Below are 21,012 nucleotides of genomic sequence, written 5' to 3'. Positions count from 1 at the left end.
GGGAGCAGAGGGGAAGGAACGGGACTGCCCAGGTCTAGGAAATAGGAGGTGGGGATGAGGATTGCTGGTTTTCCACAAGGAGGACAGGGCTTACTCTACAAAGGGATGGAAAGACAGGTTCTTCAGGCTTACATGAGGTAGGACACAGAGGAAGGGATTTATGCTGCTGCAACACAGGTTGGGGGACACTTTTAATGAGCAGTTTAGTAGAACATGGACAGTAGAGCATCTCCATGGCCAGTTTTCTTTAACACTGGCTGGAGAACCTGGCAGGGGACCAGGGTGGACAGATTAATTTCTGACTGACCTCAGACCCAAAAGTCCCTTCAGCTTTGTTTTCTGGCAGAAACCTTCCATGTCACCCAGAGCTGATGTGTTTGCAGGTGACAGTGCTTGGGCGTCAAATCCCTTTTTCCTTTCCCATCCTTATCCTCTCTGCTGGAGAACTTCCTACTTGCTCTTCCCACGAGGCTTTACCCTCCTGCCCAGGGGCCCCCCTGCAGGACTGCCAGAGTTCAGGAAACATTTGGACAATACTCTTGAGCACGTGGTGTGATTTTTGGGGTTGTCCTGTGCAGGGCCAGGATTTGGACCCAGTGATCCTTATGGGTCCCTTCCAACTCAGGGTATTCTACGACTGATGTAAAGGACAAAGTGTCTGCAATTGCTGGGTCATCCCAGCAAGGGATGGGGAGGGGGAGAGGAGGGGGCTTTCCACCTTCTCCCATGATCTGCTTGGCTGTACCTAGAGTTGCCCAAACACGAAAATCCCTCAGATTGGCCAGCACAGGTGCTCAGGATCAGGGTTTCACTGCACCAACCTCCGAGGGGGACATACTGTAAGGCCAGAAATAGCCTTCGAGCCTTGTTATTGTCTGTGTGATTGGATGCGGGCTTGGGGCTGGGATGGGGGACCTGGGTCTCCAGTTTCCCGGGCAAATGCAGCCCCAGCCAGTTGTGCATTCTAGGAATGGTCACCCCAGCTCAGTTGTTCCCGTGTGTATGTAGAAAATGTCATTCCTCACGACAGAGTTGGGCCATCGGGGAATGGGGGAATGCCACCAGCGAGGGCTGGCCAGCAGAAAGTCTGCCCCTCTCCCCACCACCAGGTGCTCCTAGACAGTGCCGAGATCAGGATTAGAAACATCCTGGATTTAGCTGCTGTCTGGTTCTGGCTGACAGCTTTTCTGCTCTGGATTAAGGGGCTCAGTGTCCGTGAACTCCTGTTGCAGCTCTTTGACGTGTGAAACAGGCTTTGCAGGATGATGGAAGTTTGTTTCAGTCCTTGTGGTTGGTTGTTCCTGAGGGCCTGTCCCATCTCTTTGGAGTTGGCTGTGTGGCAGATGGGATTGACAGGGGAGGGTGGTCCATGGAGGCTCTGATTTCATGCTGGATGTTGCTGTGAGATGTCCTGGCTCTCCTCCCATTCCACAGGCAGGTAATACAGTCTCATCAAAACCTACAGGGCTGTGGCTTTAGGTGCCATTGGCATGTTCTTGTAATTCCATGAATATCTACCAATAGCGGTAGGGCTAAAAATCTTGCCCAATGGATTTGACCCAACTCCCAGCGTTCCCAACCCCAGCAGCTGCAGTCAGGATGCCCATATGGCTGAGACCAGTCTTGGAATTAGGTCAGGTGTCCTTACCTATCACCTGAGCTCTACACTATGTCACTTGGAGCTAAACAAACTCCAGGGATGAGCTGGAGGGCTTGAATCTTCCCTTTCTTCCTTCCCTTCCTTGATCCCACTGCGAGTTAGTTCCCAGGGGAAGATGCAGGACTCTCCAGCATCCTCTGCCTCCCCTTTTTTTTGGCACAGTCGGGCTCTGGTCATTGGCAGTGGTTTCTCAGTGTAATATCTGCAGCTAAACAGCTGAGTAACAGTTGTGACGGTTGTCCAGACACTCAGAGCCCTCCTGGCAATCCAAGTCAAAGACCTTTGCTGCAGGTCAGTGATCCACTCACTGTTCCTATTTTTGTCCACCCACAACGTGTCTGTCGAGTTGGTGTTGCTGCCTGACAGCTTTCCTTGCCTGTTGGCAGCAGCAGATGAAACGATTCCTCTGTTTGTGCTGCTGGAATAATTGGACCACGGTCTGGTTGAAGGACAAGCCAAGCACCAGGTCCACACCAGCACCATGAAACCAGGCACAGAACAAATGCATTTCACATGGGGAAGGAAGTTTTTAGGGGGATGGCGCTTCAGGGTCAGGAGAACATGGATCTGTAGAGTCAGGATTTGTGGACCTAAACCACTGGCACAATAGGGTGTCATTAAGGTGATCAGAAATGACGACTCAAAACTCGTTTTGTAACTGTGAGATCAAAAATTGCAGTGCTTCCTTCAGATTCCAAAATTGAAACCAGTTTGAAGCCTGAGCACTGACCTTCTTGGTGGGGTTGGTGCATAGTCTTTGACTTTGCTTACACTGGAATGTAGATTAATATCAGGTTCCACCCGTGTCCTTCCTCCTGGTCCCACTGCGAGTGCAGCGTTGGAGGAGGGGGTTGCTCACCAGGTACTACCATGTTTTCTTTGCTGAACTTACTCATATTTTCCTTGAGGAAGGTGGTGGGTTAGATACGATTCTCAGCACATTTTCTCCTCTTGTCTGTCTTCAAAAGGAGCTGCCCATCCATAACTCCTGCCATTCCAACCACTGAGCAGGATTTGCTAACCCGGCAACTACAACAGCCTGAAAGCACTTTGAACTAACCTAGTTTGGCTGTTTGAACAGTAACTCGTATGGATTTGATCAAAGGCAATACAGGAGTGCAGATAGCCTTGATTTGGGCCATTTTGGAGCTGAATAGTTTTGAACTGGAGCACTGAGAGCCTGTGGATTGTTGTGCATGTGTATGTTCGCCAAGGGAGTGGAGGAATATCCATTAAAGATACAGCACAAGCTTGGTGGTCTCTCCCATGTCATTTTTCCCATCTAATCACTCCCAACCGTGGCAAAACATACAAATAGTCTCTTGAGACCCAGCAGAAAAAGAAAAAAAAGGACCTGTGCTTAACTGAGTAATTTGGCAACCAACTTTCTGGTCAACACAGCAGTTTCTCCATGGTGTCACCCCAGCAAACAATCCGTGTGTTTCTGAAGGGTGACATTATCCCATCCCGCCTAGTTTTAGTGTCTCTTGGTGGAAGTTCTCCTTTAATTATGATTTTACTTCTGCTTTTTTTTTTTTTTACAACCTTGATGGGCTGCCTGTAACTCTGCTGCCACCAGTGAACTAATCACTGAACATGTTGTGCCCGTGGTGGCTCACCACGTTATATGATATGAGCTCAGTGGTTAATGAAAGGGCGAGCTTGTCTGGTGTGAGGATGAGGTAATTAGACCAGGACTTCTCCAGCCTCCTCTTTATTGAAAAAGTAGGAGCTCTGAATAGACCACTTATTAAAAAAGCAATTTCCCTTCCTTTGCCAAATCTACTCTTTCTCATCCAGCCATTCTTTCCAAGGGGTCCTGGGTGGAGAGGGTGTGTGCTGGGGGGGAGATGGTTGTGTGTGTCGAGGGGGTGGTGGTGGTGAGAGAAGCCAACTGTATTAAAGCCCCATTGCCAGCAGTGAAGTTTCTTAGTTATATTAAAAGAAGCCCAGGCAGCCTTGCTAAACCTCTCATCTTCTCTCTATATCCTTGCCCCCCCTTCCTCCCCCTTGTACACACAAGTGCAGCCCTCTTTTGTAACCCATTAATGAAAAGTCGGAATATTAGAGCACTCAATTAGTTCCACTGGGCTTGAGTAAGTGATGTTTTAATTAAATTTGCCCAGTTTCTCAGCAAAGTATCATTAAACATGACTTTCCAACTCCCTCTCTGGAGCGTTGCTAAGTTTCTTAATCCCAGGAGTGCTGACCTCTTCCAGAGGTATGTCTGGTCAAGCATGTCTTACAGATCCAAGGGGCACTATTAAAGGGGGCTGCTGTTACCCAAGGAAAAAAAATTATCCTGTTCTCATTCCCTTTTTCCTTTATCCCTCCAGAAGGAGGGACACAACCCTTTGCCTTCAGGACCCGTGAGAGCCACAAGTGTGGAGGGCAGAACTATGGGAGGGCAGAAACGGGGAACAAAAAAAGGCTTTTCCCCCCAAAACGTCTCCCCTTTAAGCAATGAAATGGAGAGCAAAAAAGTCTTTTTCCCCCCCAAAAAAGGTCTCTCTTTAGGAAATATCCTGGTTCCCTTCATGAGGCTTGGTTGGTTTTGCACAGGATGTTTTGGTCTGTGCAGACTATGGGCAGGTTTCTGAAGGATCATGGAATAGTGGAGTGGTTTGGGTTGGGAAAGACTTTAAGGATCATCTCATTCCAACCCCCTGCCATGATCCTTGTCTGCCTTGCTGTAGGATTCGGGTCCAGACCCATCCTGAGACACATTATACCTGAAACACGTCATACCTTGAACCATGTGGGATGCTCTGGAGAGGATAGTGAGAGGTGCTTGGACTTTTCCTTGCTGTTGACTTGCTTATTTTGGAATTCCGTGCGAGGAATGGCTTTTCCCCGCCCCGGCAGTGCTGGCAGGGATCTCTCTGGAGGGGCTGAGCGTGCTGGAGACGGACTCTCCATATCAGGGAGATGTTTGCCCAGCTATCATCTGTCTGAGGAACTTCATGAGCTATCACATAACAGGTTATCAGAGCCCAGCACCCTCTTCATTTCTGCATCTCCGTTTTACAGGGTGGGGAAATTGAGACCCCGAAAGATTAAGTGACTCACTAAAGGTCACACACAGGCGTAGCAAAGCACAGCCTTGCACCCTGGTCTCCTGTTGCAGAGGCTGTGTTTACAAGCACTGACCATCCAGTCCCATCCAGTTCCTCCCAGTAAACATGATTCCAGTCGAATTCCAGAGTTTGTCTAACAGGCAAATTTAAATGTTAATACCGATGGGTTTTTTTATTTCTGCACCCTCGAGATGCGTAATAATTGCTATTTTTGGGACGAATGTGTGAGCTTAAGACAGTTGCTGCATGGAAAAAAAAAAAAAGGAGACATAATGCATCCTTTAGGCAGCTTCTTTAGGGTTGTGCTTGCAGGGAGAAATCCCATCACATGTTTACCAAGGTACAAACCATACCTAGAAGATAATGTCCTGAGACGAGCCCTGGGCTCGATGTACAGATCGGTTTTCAGGGCCACCACTGGTATTAATTGCCACAGGTTATGACAGGTAGGAATGCCCATGGAATGCTTTCTGGATTTTTCCCTCTTTTCAGGCTGGCACTGGCTCAGCCTGGAAATCAAAACTCTGGAAAAAATTGCTTGCTGTTGTCCACAGGTGTTTGCAGTTAATTGTTTATGTGGATGTGAAGCACATTAGGAGTACTAAAGGGGGGAAAAACACTTCTAAAGTTCTCAGTTTTAAGTAGGGTTACGTTGTCCGTGCTTAAATGTTTGTATTTTAATACATATATCCCTAAAATATAAGTGTCCGTATTTTTGAAGAAGGAAGGGTGGTGGAAAGGGAAAATTGTTCTGAAAAAAAACAAGTTGAGAACAGGCTCAGAAGTGAAGTTTTTTTTTTTAACAAGATAGAAGGAAAAAGAAGGGAAAACTTCTAATCCAGCCAAAGGCATTGGCCAGTGCTAAGGGACAAGTCTGGTCTGCTGGTTGTGTGGGGACCGTGGCCGCTGTCCAAACAAACAGTAACACTCGGGCTGAGGCAATGACTAAGCCTGTTTAAATCGGAGGGGGATCTGTGTGGAGGGGATGGGAAGGCATTTGATTCGTGGAGGAGCATCCCAAAGCCCTTTCTGAAGCCACGGGCAGGCTTTTCCCTGGATGAGCTGGCTCTGGGGTGGGGGGATGGCTCAACGCTCCCTCCTCTGCCCCAAACCATAGCGAATGGTCGGAAGCCTCGGAGCCGCAGCCCGGCCGTGACGACAGCGGAGCCATAACCCAGGAATTCCCACTGCTGCCGCTGCCCAGACGAGAGCGTTGTCTGAAAACCACGGCCGGGGCCCCGTGACCCAGCTGGGAATGAATGGGAATCTGTCCTCGGCTAAAACACTGAGAAATTGTGTGTTGCAGCATGTCTGAGACTGATCATTACGGGGGCACTTAGTCTGAGCTTCGCAGCGAAACCATTGTTGGGGAGGAAGGATTACATGTTGCATAGCAATGCTCTGCTGTGATCCCTTCTCCCCATGGCTCTTGTAAAGCCATTTGGGCAGCCGGTCCAGCAGCCCTATCTAATTTCCTCGGAGCAGCAAACGCCAGGAAAGATGGTTGTGTCTCGCTTTGTTTCTCCTCGTTCCGCCTCTGTCGGTGTTTGGTGTTCTCACAGCGAGATCAATGGGAGTGTGTGTTCCTGAGTCAAGCTAATTAGCTCAAAAAGCTTCATTCCCCTCCCAAACTACTCTGTTTGAGGCTACCAGACCAGGTGGTTGTTCAGAGGAGAGAGGGAGGACATAATTTCCGTGTGTGATGCTATCCCTGACCCGCTAGTTGTCTTTGTTTGGCTTTGTTGTCGTGGTGGAAGCTCTTTCCAGCACATAACTCAAAGGATACTCCTTGTTTCTTCTACCTCTGAGTTACAACTCTGCTGCTGTGTGGTAGCTGTGGAGTTTGGACCAGAGGGAGCATGAAATATTTTGTGCTTTGGATTTAATTTAATTCATTCTGCCTCGCATCTGTGAGAAAATAGAGGCATTCCAGGTGGCCATTGCCTCGGTGTGGATGAAATGGTTATTCAGTGGTGATGCCTTGTGTGTTCAGGAGAGATTCAGGTCTGTGTAGGATGGAAGTAAATCTGGCTCTGAGCCGTGATATGCCTTGAAAAGAAAGCAGGAACTACCTTATTATGAGGTACCTTCAACACAAAATTATAAGTTTATAATAAAATCTTATTCTGCCTCATCTCCCCAGGACTTTTTGGGTAATGAAAGCCGTTTTATTCTGTCCTGGAAGCCCCTCCAGGTTTGAAAGCACGCTCTAGACATCTCCTCATTTGTCCCAGGGCCCAGCCAGGAAAGCTTTCTCCAGCACTGCTCCAAGCAACCTGCTGACTTGGATCAGCCCCGCTCTGCTTCCTGAAGAAACGAGGTGGATTTAAGTGCCTGTGACAGGAGCTCGCAACAAGAGGAGGGAAGGTCTCTGTGGAAGCTGGGGAGCGAGACGAGAAGCGGGAGGGCTTTGCCAAGACTCCTTCTGGCTCGTGGGTGGTTTGGGGCCCGTGGGCAGCGGTTCCCTGTCAGGCGTCGCCTGCAGGAGCCGCGTCGTGACTGACAGTGGCAGGGGAGGCTGCTGGGCGGGAGGTTTTTCTAGGATTTTCACTCCTGCTGCCTCGTAACATTCTTGAGTCATTCCCCAGTCCTTCCAGGAGCGGGTTTATGGGGCGGTTGGGATGCCCCACGCTCGCCCAGTGGCCGTATGAAAACCCCCCGCGCTGGATTTCATGAACCGGGGCATTCATGAGGACGGGGACAATGGGAACCTTTTATGCTCTGGGCCACCAGGGCATGACACCAAAGCTGTCCCAGCTTAACAAGGAGCTAGGAGTGAGTCAGGAAAAACCAGGCTGTGATTCATTAGGGGCTTTGTTGGAGCCCAGATGAGGAGAATAGGTTCATCTACCTAAATATGCACATTAATACCATCTCAGAGACGCCCGGAGGGGCAGCTGGTGGTGAAGAGCAATGTTTTCCAGCAGCATTGTTTGAAGTGGTGTTATTTAGACACCTGGGTGGGATTCTCACAGGTTGAAGTGGCTGAACTGAGGTGCCTCTGTGTGAGCTGGGTCCCCAGGCTCTCGTTAGAGAGCAGAGATGTGGTGAGGACACTTGGTGGGAGCCTGGAGAGCTGTTCAGTGGAGCAGGTGCTGCCTCACTGCAGGATCCTCTCCCTGCTGTGGCTCTGCTGAGTCAGATGGGAGTTCAGAGGTGTTCCCCAAGTGTAGGTGTTTAAAATGTTTGCCTCAGTGAGGTCAACCCTGGCTGGCGGCTGTGATTCAAGTGCCTAAACCTACATGCTTATTCCTGACTCCATCCAGCAGCTGCCAATCCATCAGGATCTGGTTTTCCAACACGTGCTGTGCCCTGTCTACCAACCCCATGTGGATGCCCTGGCAGCAATGCCAGCTCTCCCACAGAGCTCTGGAGAGAGGTGGCTCCTGACCAGAACAGCCCCGTCTCCAGGTTCCCTTCCTGAATTTCCTGACCCTGTCCTGTTCAATCAGCTCCAAAAGCAGGAGCTTGTCCACCAGCTGAGCCAATTCCCGTTGGTTTCTCACTTTCCCTTCTCCTGTACAATGGTGGGCGTCTCCTTCTCCAGGTGGAGCAGATGCAGATGCTTCAAGGAGGGGGTGGAAGGGTTGAGAAAAGCCTGAGCTGATGAATGGCTGCAGTGTGCAGCCCTTCTCCGAGGATCTCAGCGATTTCTGCTGATGATCTGGGTGTGAAATCAGGTGGAGGAGCTTTGTTTCACATGAACTCAGCTCTCACTTCTGGACAGGCAGTGAAATGTGACTTTTCATGAGGGACCGTGCGGGTGAGGGCTGGGGTTTTTTTTCCCCTCCTCCTCGGTGTTGAAACGTGTTCTGTACACTCTTGTCTGACATTGTGGGATTTCTTGTGGACTTGGCCAGACACTTTGGCACACAAGAGCGTGACAGCCCTTAACCAGGCCGGCCCAGCTGAGCACTCTTAAGCAGCAACACATCCCTCTCTGTAACCCCTCACTCGTTTGAATGCTACTGTGGATTACTGGGTTGCATTTGAAAAGGTCTTGGCTGTCACAGGAATGAAGTGTGACCACTGGCCGGGCTCTGCGATGCATATTGTCTTTCTAAAAATGTTTCTGGAATAGCAGGATTGGGCCAGGCCCCAATTCCGAGTCCATGACCTATTGCACATTTGCACATGGAGCTCAGCAGGATTCCTGCAGCCAAATCATTAAGAACCGGATGGTCAGGAAGTGGATTGGAGCCAGTCCTGTGCTGTCAGGAGGCCACAACGTGGGCAGATGCCACAATGGGCAGAGGGGGAGGTTGTTTTCTTCTTTGTCAGATGCCACAGATGCCCAAAGGAAGGGCACTTCCAGCAGGACCTTGTTAGGAGCCAGCTCTGTAAAACAAACCCTTATTACCTGCTATTTTAGGGGGTGGTTGTACCCTGCCCATTTAAAGTCAAAATACAACTTATTTTGGGGGGAGGGGGAAGGGAGAATCAGAACTACAAATATCAGTTTATAATCTGTGGACAGAAGGCAGGTTATCTGTGACTGTCCAAATCATGTGTCTGCTCTCATGGAGCCCATGGAACAATCCCAGGTGTAAATCCCAGGTGTAAATCCCTCTCTGTGGAAGGTGGGCTGGGACATTCCAATGCCATTTCTAAGGAGGTGGATGTGCTTTTGTGCCATGAAGCATCTTTATTGAAGAATAATCCATTTGAAAAGGATGGGATCCTCTGTTGAGCATCGGTCAGTTGATGGGTTTGGGGTCCTTTACAGCACCCAGGGGCTGTCACCACCTTTGTCTCTCTCCAAGATCAATAACCATTGACTCTCTCCTTGTTTTCTCTTCCCTTCCTGATATTGCTTCTCCTCCCTGTGCTGCTTTTCCTGTTGAAAATAGCCTTGTCTCTCTGTTCCCTCCATCTCATATGTGAACATTGTGGTTCCACTGGCTCTGATCTTCCTTCTCTGTTGAAGTTTTGTGGTGCTCTGAAGAGAACCATTCCCATGCAAGCTCTCCCCAAGCAAGATTTGGACATTTTGCTCCATGGACACTCCCTTTTTTTTTTTGTTTTGGGAATAAATTAGACATACACATTTACTTTCAGATATTTTGAACAAATTATTTCTCTTTTTTAAGGGCCTTGAGAGATGAGTCTTGCTCCTCGTGACAACGCCCATTGCAAGAGTTGGAACTTTAAAATAAATAAAACCAATTCTTTAAGAAAGGATTTGAAACTAAGCCTTGCACTCAGTAGTCCTTCTGAACATGCTGCCACAGTCTGGAATAATATTCTGAACACAGGTTGGAGTGGTGGAAGCTCCCTGGATGTTTTGGGAGCAGCTGCTTTTGTTGATGGTGATTCAGGCTGTTGTTCTCCAGGGTTTATATATTTATATAATATATTTATTTCAGCAACATGACTGTTTTTCCTCAGTCACGAAGTGAGCTGTGTGGGATGTTAAGCCCAGTCACTGCTGGTGAGAACAGCACAGTTTAACCATGTTTTCACTGAGCCTGTGCTGCAAATTGCTTGAGTTTAAGGTGGTTCCAGCATATTGTGGTGTGGAGAAATTTCCTGCTGCCCATGCTCGTGTTCTGGAGCAGGTGACACCCACCTCTTCCCACTAAACTGACTCCTTCCACTTCTACTACAGCTTATCTACTTGTTATTATTGGCATAGATAAATAAGTGTTAAAATATATATTAATCTCTCAGTTACATCACAGTTTCAGATCTTTGCCCACGTGATGAGTGGCAGCACTGGGCAACCTTTGTGCACCTTTCCAGTACCGTCAATTAGCCAATTAAGCAAAGTTCTGGCAGGTGAATGTCATATTCTGGAAATCGAGGACCCTTCTAGAACAAGTATTTCCTGGAGGACGATGATTTTTCTCTCCTCTTCCAGCAGATAGATCTCGAATTGTCCTCAGCTTGGTGTGTTCCTGAAATGTCTTCTAGCAAGTGTTGGTTTTTGGTTGGTGTCTTAATTTCTGAGGATGATTTTTCTCTTCTGTTCCAACAGATAGATTTTTAATTGCCATCAGCTTTGTATATTCCTGAAATGTCTTCTAGCAAATGTTGGTTTTTGATTGGTGTCTTAATTTCTGAGGATGATTTTTCTCTCCTCTTCCAACAGATAGATTTTGAGTTGTCATTGGCTTGGTATATTCCTGAAATGTCTTTGAGCAAATGTTTTTGGTTGGTGTCTTAATTTCTGAGGATGATTTTTCTCTTCTGTTCCAACGGATAGATTTCGAGTTGTCGTCGGCTTGGTGTGTTCCTGAAATGTCTTCTAGCAATGTGGTTGGTGTTTTGATTCCTTCCCCCATAACTGATTGTCTCTTGGGGCCCATGTGTTGTCTGCAGGTCATCAAGGCCGGGGTGGAGACAACCTGCAAATGCCACGGCGTGTCCGGGTCCTGCACCGTCCGCACGTGCTGGAGGCAGCTCTCCCCGTTCCACGAGATCGGGAAGCAGCTGAAGCAGAAGTACGAGACGTCCCTCAAGGTGGGCAGCACCACCAACGAGGCCACGGGGGAAGGGGACATCTCCCCGCCCAAGAAGTCCATCCCCGGGCACAGCGATCAAATCCCAAGGACTACAGACCTCGTGTACATCGACGACTCCCCGAGTTTCTGCATGATGAGCCGGTACTCGCCGGGCACCTCGGGGAGGAAGTGTTACAAGGACAAGAACTGCGACAGCATCTGCTGCGGGCGGGGGCACAACACGCAGAGCCGGGTGGTGACGCGGCCGTGCCAGTGCCAGGTGAGGTGGTGCTGCTACGTGGAGTGCAAGCAGTGCACCCAGAGAGAGGAGGTTTACACCTGCAAGGACTGACGGGGGGGGATCCCCCCGGCCGTCGTCACCCTCCCGCTGCCCGGCGGGGAGCCCTCGGCGGCGGGCGAGCCGCGCACGGAGACAAACAGGGTTTGACGGACCCTCTGGGATCTGAACGCTGTGTTGAGACATGAGCACTTTGTAGGGTACAGGTGACCCAGCTGTGTTGCTGTTTTGTTTTGGTTTATTTTTTTTTTCTTTTTGTTGTTGTTTGTTTTGTTTTTTGGTTTTGTTTTGTTGTTGTTGTTTTTTTTTTTTTTTTTGGTGTTGTTTTCCTGTAGACTGAATTTCGATGAGGTCCAACCATGTGGAAATAAGTGCCTGTCCCACTGGGGTTAGAGACACCAGTGGACCTTCACCTTAAGTCGTCCACGCAGTTTTGACGGATCGTTTTTCCTTGGAACATCTTGGTTGTTTTCACCAATCCTCCACGAACTCCCGGGCCGACAGATTCTCTTTGGCGTAAATTATCCGTACTACTTTATTCTCCAGCTGCTTGCAGAACTGAGCAGGTACAAAAGAAAGATCATTCTGGCACTAAAAGTGATTGTTCATCTCTCCTAAAACTGGAGAGAGGAGTGTTGGGCAATGATGGTTTCTGGTGGTTCTTCCAGTGGAGTTTCCGCACAGGGAGCAAACAAGGCTCTGACAAAGAGACCCACTGGGAGGGTCAGCTCTTTAGTGACAGCTCCACGTGCCTCGTCACCACGTACAGCCCCAAAAACCAGTGGGTCCACCACGTTGCAGACAGAAATGTATCCAAGAAAGAGGTTGGGAAGACAAGTAGAAAACCAGCCGTGCCTGTCCCCTCCAGTCCAACCACATATTCTTTATTTAAAACCATTTCCTCAAATGCAGGTTCTTTAGCACTATCTCTGTCTTAAATCTAATTATTATTATTATTTTTTTTTTTTTAAGAACCACTAGATACTTTGGTCTCATTTTTGTGCATGATCGATTTTTTTTCCCCTCTCCTCTTCCCACCGGAATATTCGCCCTGTGGTAATTCCGCTTCAGGAATCCGGATCTGGAACTTTATATTTAGTCTTATGCCGGCTGAATTTCGGACGTGTGTGTTTTTTGGAGGAGGGCAAGAGAAATCCAAGTGCCTCTTGGAACCCAGGGCTGGCCTGCCTTGTACAGCAGCAGCAGTTTGGGCCTGGATCAGACCTCTGGAGGAGTTGACTTTTCCTTTCCTAGGTCATCATTCCATTTTCTCCCAACCATGGCAGTGGTACATGACACAAGCTGTATGGAAACCCTACGACCTTAAGATATTTTGTTTGTTTGTTTGTTTTTTGTTTTTTTTTTTTTAACCACTAGCTCGAGAACTGTACTTTTTGAAAAAGGCAAACTCTTGGATTTGGAATAACCAACGGACACACAGTAAGTGGCCAGAGAAGGCAGGAATTTGACTGCAGTGGTAGATCAATCCCAGTGCTGTGAAACAGATGACAACCTTCAGCTTTTCTTGTTTTTTCCTTGGAAGAGGAGACTCACAATCCAGGACTTGATGCAACAATATTCTTCAGTCATATAAAAACCGGATTGGAAGCAGCCAGTGGATGCCTCAACGAAGCTTCCTAAGGAAACAATGGAGTGTGGAGGGCGTTTAATTTGATTTTTGGTGGCAATTTTTCATTGTCCAGCGGCTGTTTCCGCCAATTTTGTATAAGCCATTCAATCTTTTTCTCAAAAGAGGAATTTTTCCACCATTAGTAGAAATCAGCAAGGAAAATAAGAGCAATTTTCCAAGATGGACCATTATTTTTCAAAGCCTTTTTCTCCTTATTTTTTGTTTAGTTTCGTTGTTTTTCTCCCCACACACAAACAGTAGCCACTAATTTAAGCTGTTGCTGTGCATCTACTGGGAGGAGAAAAGATCTGTTTTGCTTTTTCTTGGTAACAAACAACCTGCAGTTCCAGCCTGGCTCGTTGGCATCAAATAATCTTGATTTGGGGGGCACGGGGAGGGACAGGGTGTTGATGGCACCGTGCAAAATGAAGTGAACTGGCTCTTTTTGGCTGTTTTCTTATTTGCTGTACAATTCTGGAGGTTTTGGGTAGCGCTGGAGGAGGAGGAGGAGGAATCCATGCATGGTGGAATTCCCACCTTCCACCTCGCAGGAAGGTCTCCCAGTTTTTGGGAGGGGAGGGGATGCAGTGCTTTGAAAGTCACCCATGAGCAGTTTTATCTAATGGTTTAAAAAATAAATGGACTAGAAACTTCTAATTCAGCGTGCACATGTGTATATGTATATATATATTTATATATACACACATGCCCGACACATAAATATATATATATATATATATAAATATTGAACATTTATTTATTGTAAAGCCCTTCAGAAGGACCTTCTTATGGTTTCATTGTGGTATTATGTTAAATTCTCTTTCTCCCTCTGTCTCTCTCTCTCTCTGTCTCTCACACATATGTGCAAACCCACTGTTACATTTTTATGTGTGTTCTAGGATAGCTCTTCCCCTCCTAAAGTAAAGCTGGGCCCAAACCTCCTCGAGACACGAGGAATTTTGGGGTCTGAATTCCTATTTCTGGCTCCATCCTTTTTAGTAAAAAAAAAAGAAAAAAAGAAAAAAAAAAGTCCTTAATTAAAGGATGGGCCGCAACTTATGTGCATTATTATTGTTATTATTAATTAATTATTATTATTATTATTATTATTGTTATATTTAAACCGTGGGCCTCATTTTCCCTCTTTTCACTGGTGTCTCTGTCTCCATTGGCCTTGGCTGGAGTAAATCCTTGTTGCACTGGTGTGAGAGGAGAATGAGTCCCTAGGACAGGAGAGAGGGTGGTGGTGGCATAAATATCCTTGGAGAGAAAATGCTGGAGTGGGATGGGATAGGGAATCTTGGTGTGTTTGGTGTGGAGGAGAGAGAGAGAGAGAGATCTGGGTGGGAAATGAGGCGAGATTGTCAAAGCTTGACTAGAAGAAAGCAGCAAAGAGCGAATGAACTACTGAGTGAAAGAGCTCTTCTGTGTGTTAGAACTCAGCACTGAAGCCTGGATGCTTTCTGTAAGTATTTACAAAAAAAAAAAAAAAGAAAAACAAAACAAAACAAAAAAAAGACCAAAAAAAAAGAGAAAAAAATAACGCAAAACCACCACCAAAAAAAAAAAAAAACAACCAAAATTGTATTTATGTTAATGTTGTTATATTGCCTGTTGTATATTGTAAATAGCGAGGTTTATTCTCCTGTGGTTTAAAAAAAAAAAAAAGAAAAAAAATAATAATTATAAATAACTAAAACAGTAGCGAGGCACATGTGTTAAATGTATAGGCAGTGTATAAAATATACTAACAGCTCTGAAATCAGGAGAACTTTGTCTTCTTGGCCTTTTGACCTAGGGTGGTAAAAAAACATAATGTGGGTTATTTTTTCTTCTCCCCCAACCCTGCACCACGTTGGGTGTGTTTAGGGCGGGGGGGTTGTTTAATTCCGGCGTTTTCCAATGTTTGCCTTATCCTCGAGGAAAGAATGGAGGGAAAGGGGGGGAGAAAAGCTTTTTTTTGGAAAAATCCCGTAGGGATGAGACAAGAGAAGATGTAAAACCACCTCAGAACCCTCCTGAGCGCTTGGTGGGTTGGCTGGGGGTCATCGAGGTGTTGTTGGAGTTGAATGAACTCCTGGAGGAGCAGCTCCTGCTTGTGCTGCTCCTATAAAAGAGACACAGAATCCTCATCAAACATTGGGGAGCATCCTGGAAATCTTTTTTTTTATTCCAGCTGGATTCAACTGGATTTTTCCAGAGAGGTGATTCCACCCCCCCCCACCATTGGATCTCTGGTGCAATTCAGTGGAATTGCTCCTTTTTTTTTTTTGTAAAACTACTACGAGAGTGGATTTGGGTCCCTGGTGTTATTTCATAGATATATTAAAAAAAAAAAAGTGCAAAGCAACTTTTCCCCCCTTTTTCTTACCCCCCAGAGAAAAACAGGTTTTTGCTCAGATGTAACTGGAGAAGGAACAGGTGGGTGGAGGGGACATTTCTGACCCCCTTCCACCCCCTGTCCCCCCAAAAAGTGTTGGTTCTCCTCAGCTGATCCAGCAAGACTTGTGAGATCAGTTTTTTGGGGGTGGGAGGAGGGTGGGGGGGGTGCAACCATTATTTATATAACTTTTTTATTAATTTTTTTTAAAAGAGAATTTAGCTGACGGAAGAATATTTTTATTGAATAGTGCGTTTAGTTATGTCAGAAATATAAAAAAAAAAGAAATATATAATATTTTTGTAAACAAGGCAAACTGAAAACGTTTGTTGTTTTATATTAGAATTTTCTATTAAAAGAAATAAAAACCCACGGAAATAATTGTTGCACCCGTCATCTGTTTTTTTTAACAAGCTTCTGTTCTGTGTGACTGACTCATATATGTGGAGACATGCAAAACAAGTCCTAAACATTACATTCTCGTTGTCTTCCAGTTACCAAAAACCTGGTGAAACAGGCAGTGTTTAGTCAAAGGGGCTCTTTTTTTTATTATTATTAATATTATTATTAATATCAACACTGAAACTGAGTCATTTGTAATTCAAATATTAAAAAATCTACCCCAAATTTTCAAGTTTTTCCCCTTTTTCAGTTGAGCATCCTGGTTTTGAGACAGGTCTGGATGAATAAAAGCCAAACCCTATTTGCAATAACCAGGTCTTTGCCATCGATCTCAGTTGGCCTGAGAGAAATGGTCCTTAAAAAAGATTATTTGGGGGGGAAAAAAATGAAGAGGACCAAATTCCAGGCTCGATCCAACACGAGCAGTTTTAATCTGTTCAAATGGGACAGTGTAAAATTGGGGAGCTGGGAAGGCTTTGGAAGCAGGGAGTGAGTTATGGACCCTCTGTTTTCAAAGGAACTTTTGGGATTGCTGCTTTGGAGACCTGAGCAGGGGCAAAATAACATCTGAGGGTTTTGTTGTTTTTTTTGTTGGCAACCAGCTCATTCCCAGGTCTGGAATTCCTTCGTGAATCATTTCTCAGCTGCCCCCGTTTAGCAAACGCGGCTTGGCCGTGGTGGGGTTGGATGAGACCTCGGATGGAGGGACAGATTTCTCAAGGCTGCTTTCATGGAGTAGATGCTGCTTAAGGTGATTTTCTGGTGGATTATAGTGCCTGTGAAAAATTCCTCAGTTGATGCTGCAGGAAAATTGGGTCTGTTCTGTTCCCGGTGGAACAGGTGCAGTAAAGCTCCTCATTCCCGGTTTATCCAGCTCCGGGGGCACATCTGCTGGCTTGGGCTTGGCTTCCATGCCCAGCTCATCCCAGCTTTCCCTTTCCAGGGTACTAACTAGGTGATGACTTCTGGAGAGCAGTGTTTTCCTGCAGGAGATGCAGGGCCTTTCTGGACCATGCTGTTGGTATAACTTGAAGGAGGCTCAGTATGGCACCGCAGAAATCCATGGAAATCATGGAATGCTTTGGCTCGGAAGGGATCTTAAAGATCATCCAGTTCCTGGTTGAATCTGGTCAACCCCCTGGAATCTGTTCATTACTAGAGCAGCCAAGCTTAGGGCCGTGGGTGTTATCACTGAATAGCTTTTATTTCTAGTTTTCACTGAGTGACGTTGGATTTGACCAAATTATTTACAAGTTCCAGGAAATGGAATATTTCTAAGTATTTCTGAGCAGGATATTTCTTTGTGGGCGGGGAGGAAAAGCAGATGGACGTTGGCAGCACAGTTTGGCATCGGGATGGGCTTCCTGTAACTACATTTCTTCAGGTGTAGGTTCAGATACACAAAATTTCAGCCGTCAGGGGAAACATCTGAGTTCAGTGGTTTTTCTCAGTTGTTGCTGAATGTTTTCAGAAGTGGGAAAAATTAGCAGCATTAGCTAAGGTGACCCAAAAGGACAGGAGGTTCCTCCCTTGTCAAGTCCTTCCTTTGTCACAGAGTTGCTCAGAAATGTTGAGAAAGATGCTGCCATTGTGTTTGTGATGGACCCGGAATCTCCTCTCCTTAAATAAGGAGTCCTTGCTTTGCCATCGCTGTAGGTCCCTCTAGAAGATGTTTTGACCTGTGTGGAGCTGCAGGTTTCTCCCTGCTGACAATAGAAGGGGATAAAGACATGGACACCCAGGTTAATAGAGACAGGGGTGAATTCAGGATTAATCAAAATATGTGGACAATCCCTCCAGCTCCCCTTGGACCCATTTGAAGCAGCAACACCAAAGTAGCACAGGAATTTCTCTTGTTCCACCCCAGTCTCCAAAGATGTCCTTTGAGACACGAATGTAAAGTCTAGGATTTGTTTTGCACACCTGGGATGGCATTTCCTTTTAAAGGGAGGTGGGAATACTAACATGAAGGATTAGTATTTTTCTCGTTTTTCTTTGTTTTTTTTTTTTTTTTTTCCAATGTCTTATGGGAGCCTAAGTTATTTTTCTCTACCTCATATGTACAGCTTGTAGGTATAAATCTGATTCTGAGTGACTGTGGAGAATGTATTTAAGTTATTTAACATCTTTGTATAACATAAAAGAAAAAAAGCCAGAACAAATGAAACAATAAATGTATTTTAAATTATACTCGAAGCGTGCTCCTCTTTCTTCACGTCTCTTGGAGAAGGTCTGTGTGCAGTGGTTGTGGGACACCCTGTGCTTCCTTCAGCCTTATTCCTGACCTTGAACTTGTCCTTGAAGCCTAATTTAAGCCTCCAAAGACCATAAAGCCTTGTAGGGTGGCAAGAGTGTTGTAGTGGTGCCATGAGCTGGAGAACTGTCTCTGCACCCATTTTACATGAGGAGAGAGTGACTTGTCCACAGAAGGGCTGAAACCCCCAGATTCCTGCTTTTTCCTCCCCCCAGACCTTCTGCTCTCCCTGTGAAACAGCTCAGGAAGTAGGATTTGATTCGGGATTGTTGGAGAGTGCTCTGATTTGGGCCAGCAATGCAAAGTTAAACAAACTCAGGAGGCTGATGGGCTCCACCAGCTTTCCATGGAATTGCATAATCATCATACTTCTGTGGAGGAGTCATGATACCTTGGCAGAGTGGCACTGTCCTGATGTGACTGCAAAGGGACTCTGATCAAATAACTGGCCAAAGCTTGGAACAGGTTGGACGTGGCCAAATTTAGTCTGGATCAATGACAACAATTAAAAAAATTGTCATTATCCCAGGCTGCACATTGTCTTTCTTGATCAAAGTCTTTTTATTCTTCACAGTGGGCCCCTGGAGCTGTTCAGGACCTAAAAGTCGTGGCAGCTGAGCTTTAAATAACCAGAGCCTGTTGTTGTTCATCTTGCAGCCTGCCAAGGGCTCAAGCAGGGCTCATTTGGGTTTGCAAAGCCCTGAGAAAACACGTGGTGGCCCCTTATGTGGGTGCATGGAATGAGGTGCTGCTTCTTCCCCCAGCTGTGGGATATTCATGGAATCACAGAATATGATGAGTTGGAAGGGACTCACAAGGATCTCTGAGTCCAACACAGGCCCATCCCCAAGACTCACACCATGAGAGTTGTCCAAACCCTCCTGGAGCTCTGGCAGCCTTGGGGCTGTGCCCACTGCCCCAAGGAGCCTGGTCAGTGCCCAACCACCCTCTGGGGGAAGAGTCTTTTCCCTGGTATCCGACCTAAACCTGCCCTGACAGTTCCCAGGTGCTGCTTTTCCACGTGCGTGAGGAGAAAGTTCAGAAGTCACCCAGCAGCCACCTGAGGTCCAGCTGCTCGAGATCCATCTCCAGGCATCCTTCTCGTCTCCCTTGGGGGTCAAATAATCACGTTAACATAAAGAACCTTCATGGGGTGGGGTAAGGAAGGTCACATCACCCACAGTGCCAGCTCAGCTGGCAGGAGGCAGCTGCCCACCCTGCAGTCACTTCATGGCTCTCACACACACATCCAGGGACTTCTTACCAGCTGTTTGACACCCTGTAGAGGCAACTGAGTGCGGTCCAAGTGATTCAGACAAGCAGAGAGACAACCCAATTTGTGTGTCAGGCTGACCTGGGCGTGGGGTAGAAACACTGAGCTTGGAAAGAGCTTTAGCCCCAGCTGTCCTTTCAGTGCACCCCTGATAAACTGCTCCACAACCCAGGTTAGACCATTAAACGAGGGTTGCTGCACTCTTGGTGCTGTGCTGGGGGGACCTTCTAGTGGAAGGTGTCCCTGCCCACTGCAGGGGGGTTGGAATGGGATGATCTTTAAGGTCCCTTCCAACCCAAACCATTCCGTGATTCTATTTCTTTGAAAACTGGCTTGTGTCTCCAAAGTGTTTCCCCAAGTCCAACTCTCTCCTTCCCATGCATTCAAATTCCTTGTATTTATTTACTTTCCATTGTCATATCCTGTTGTGGTGCAGCAATCACATCCAGGCTTTTAACCAATCCTTGAGGAGATGGTTCCTTTCCGCAGAATCAGCGCTGTCCATCCTCAAACAGAGGTGATGGATCTCTCTCCAGGATCATGCTGATGCTGGGATGGTATCACACTGTTTTTACTCCTCACAGCTTCTTATTCACCCCAGGAAATGTTGCTAAATCAGTGACAAGCTGCACAATAAATGCAGCTCCTGCTTTTGCTCTGCTTTGTCCCTTCTTCTGATGAGAAAAAATGAACCAGGCAAATGCTCTGGCTGATGTTTGGTTTTCACAGACTCATGGAATGGTTTGGGTTGGAAGGGACCTGAAAGATCATCCAGTTCCAATCCCCTGCCGTGGGCAGGGACACCTTTGTTGCTCACCTTTAAAGCAACAAGAGCAGATTGGAGACCATGGGATGGGAGGTGGACCTACCTCTGCTTTTACTCCCACCAAACCCTTCAGTGCTGCTCCCTGACTCCTTCAGCTTCCCGACTGACCTCTCATTACACTTCCTGGAGTCGGGGAATGAGAAATCTCAGGCTCGAAACCTCCCAGCCAGCCCGGCCGGCCCCTTAAGGAGCTGCTAATGGGAGTCGTAAAGCCGCAGTAGCCGGGGATGGAGCAGCGTTTTGACAGCTGTTCCCGCAGAGGAAGTGGGTGAAACGGGAATGCATTGTAAGAATTTGGGATTAGAAACAGTGTCAAACGAGAGATTTCACCTCCAGAAAAACAAAACGGGTTTCTCTTCCCCTTCTCTCCTCGGTGTCGCTGCTGCGTGGTGTCATCCTGCAGCTGTGGGTGTGATGAGCACTAAGTAAAATCCATTAAAAAATAGAGTTACCTTTAGTTTGGGAATAAATAATGACTTGCCTGAACCTCTTACAAGCTTCCAGATACACTGAGGGATGTATTTGGTGTGGAATTGTTATGGAATCCATCTAGGAAATGAATGACTGAGAGGAATGAGGAGGAAGAGAGAGAAAATAATGCATGGAGAAATTTTATACAGAACTTCCTCTTAAATATTCATGAAAGAAGAGAATCTGACTGTTAATGGGACAAAAATAATATTAATCACCAAAATGAGATGGAGGAGTCAGATCCCAGAATCATGGAATGGTTTGGGTTGGAAGGGACCTTAAAGGTGATTTCATTCCA

At 46.7% G+C, this 21,012-nt stretch overlaps 1 protein-coding gene across 1 annotated transcript in view; it reads left to right on the top strand.

The window, feature by feature from the left end:
- Window positions 1-14,766, top strand: part of WNT9A (Wnt family member 9A) — a 57,063-nt gene extending 42,297 nt beyond the window's left edge. Inside the window, exon 4 of the mRNA XM_027695550.1 lies at window positions 11,059-14,766. Coding sequence (XP_027551351.1) covers window positions 11,059-11,532 — 474 coding nt within the window. The 3' untranslated portion in view covers window positions 11,533-14,766. The remainder of the gene's footprint in view (window positions 1-11,058) is intronic.
- The last annotated feature ends 6,246 nt before the right edge of the window (window positions 14,767-21,012 follow it).

Source organism: Neopelma chrysocephalum, unplaced genomic scaffold (assembly GCF_003984885.1).
Source record: "Neopelma chrysocephalum unplaced genomic scaffold, ASM398488v2 Primary Assembly neopelma1_101, whole genome shotgun sequence".
Taxonomy (NCBI): Eukaryota; Metazoa; Chordata; class Aves; order Passeriformes; family Pipridae; genus Neopelma; species Neopelma chrysocephalum.
The sequence above is the reverse complement of the archived record's forward strand: the minus strand, read 5'-3'. Positions and strand labels throughout refer to the sequence as shown.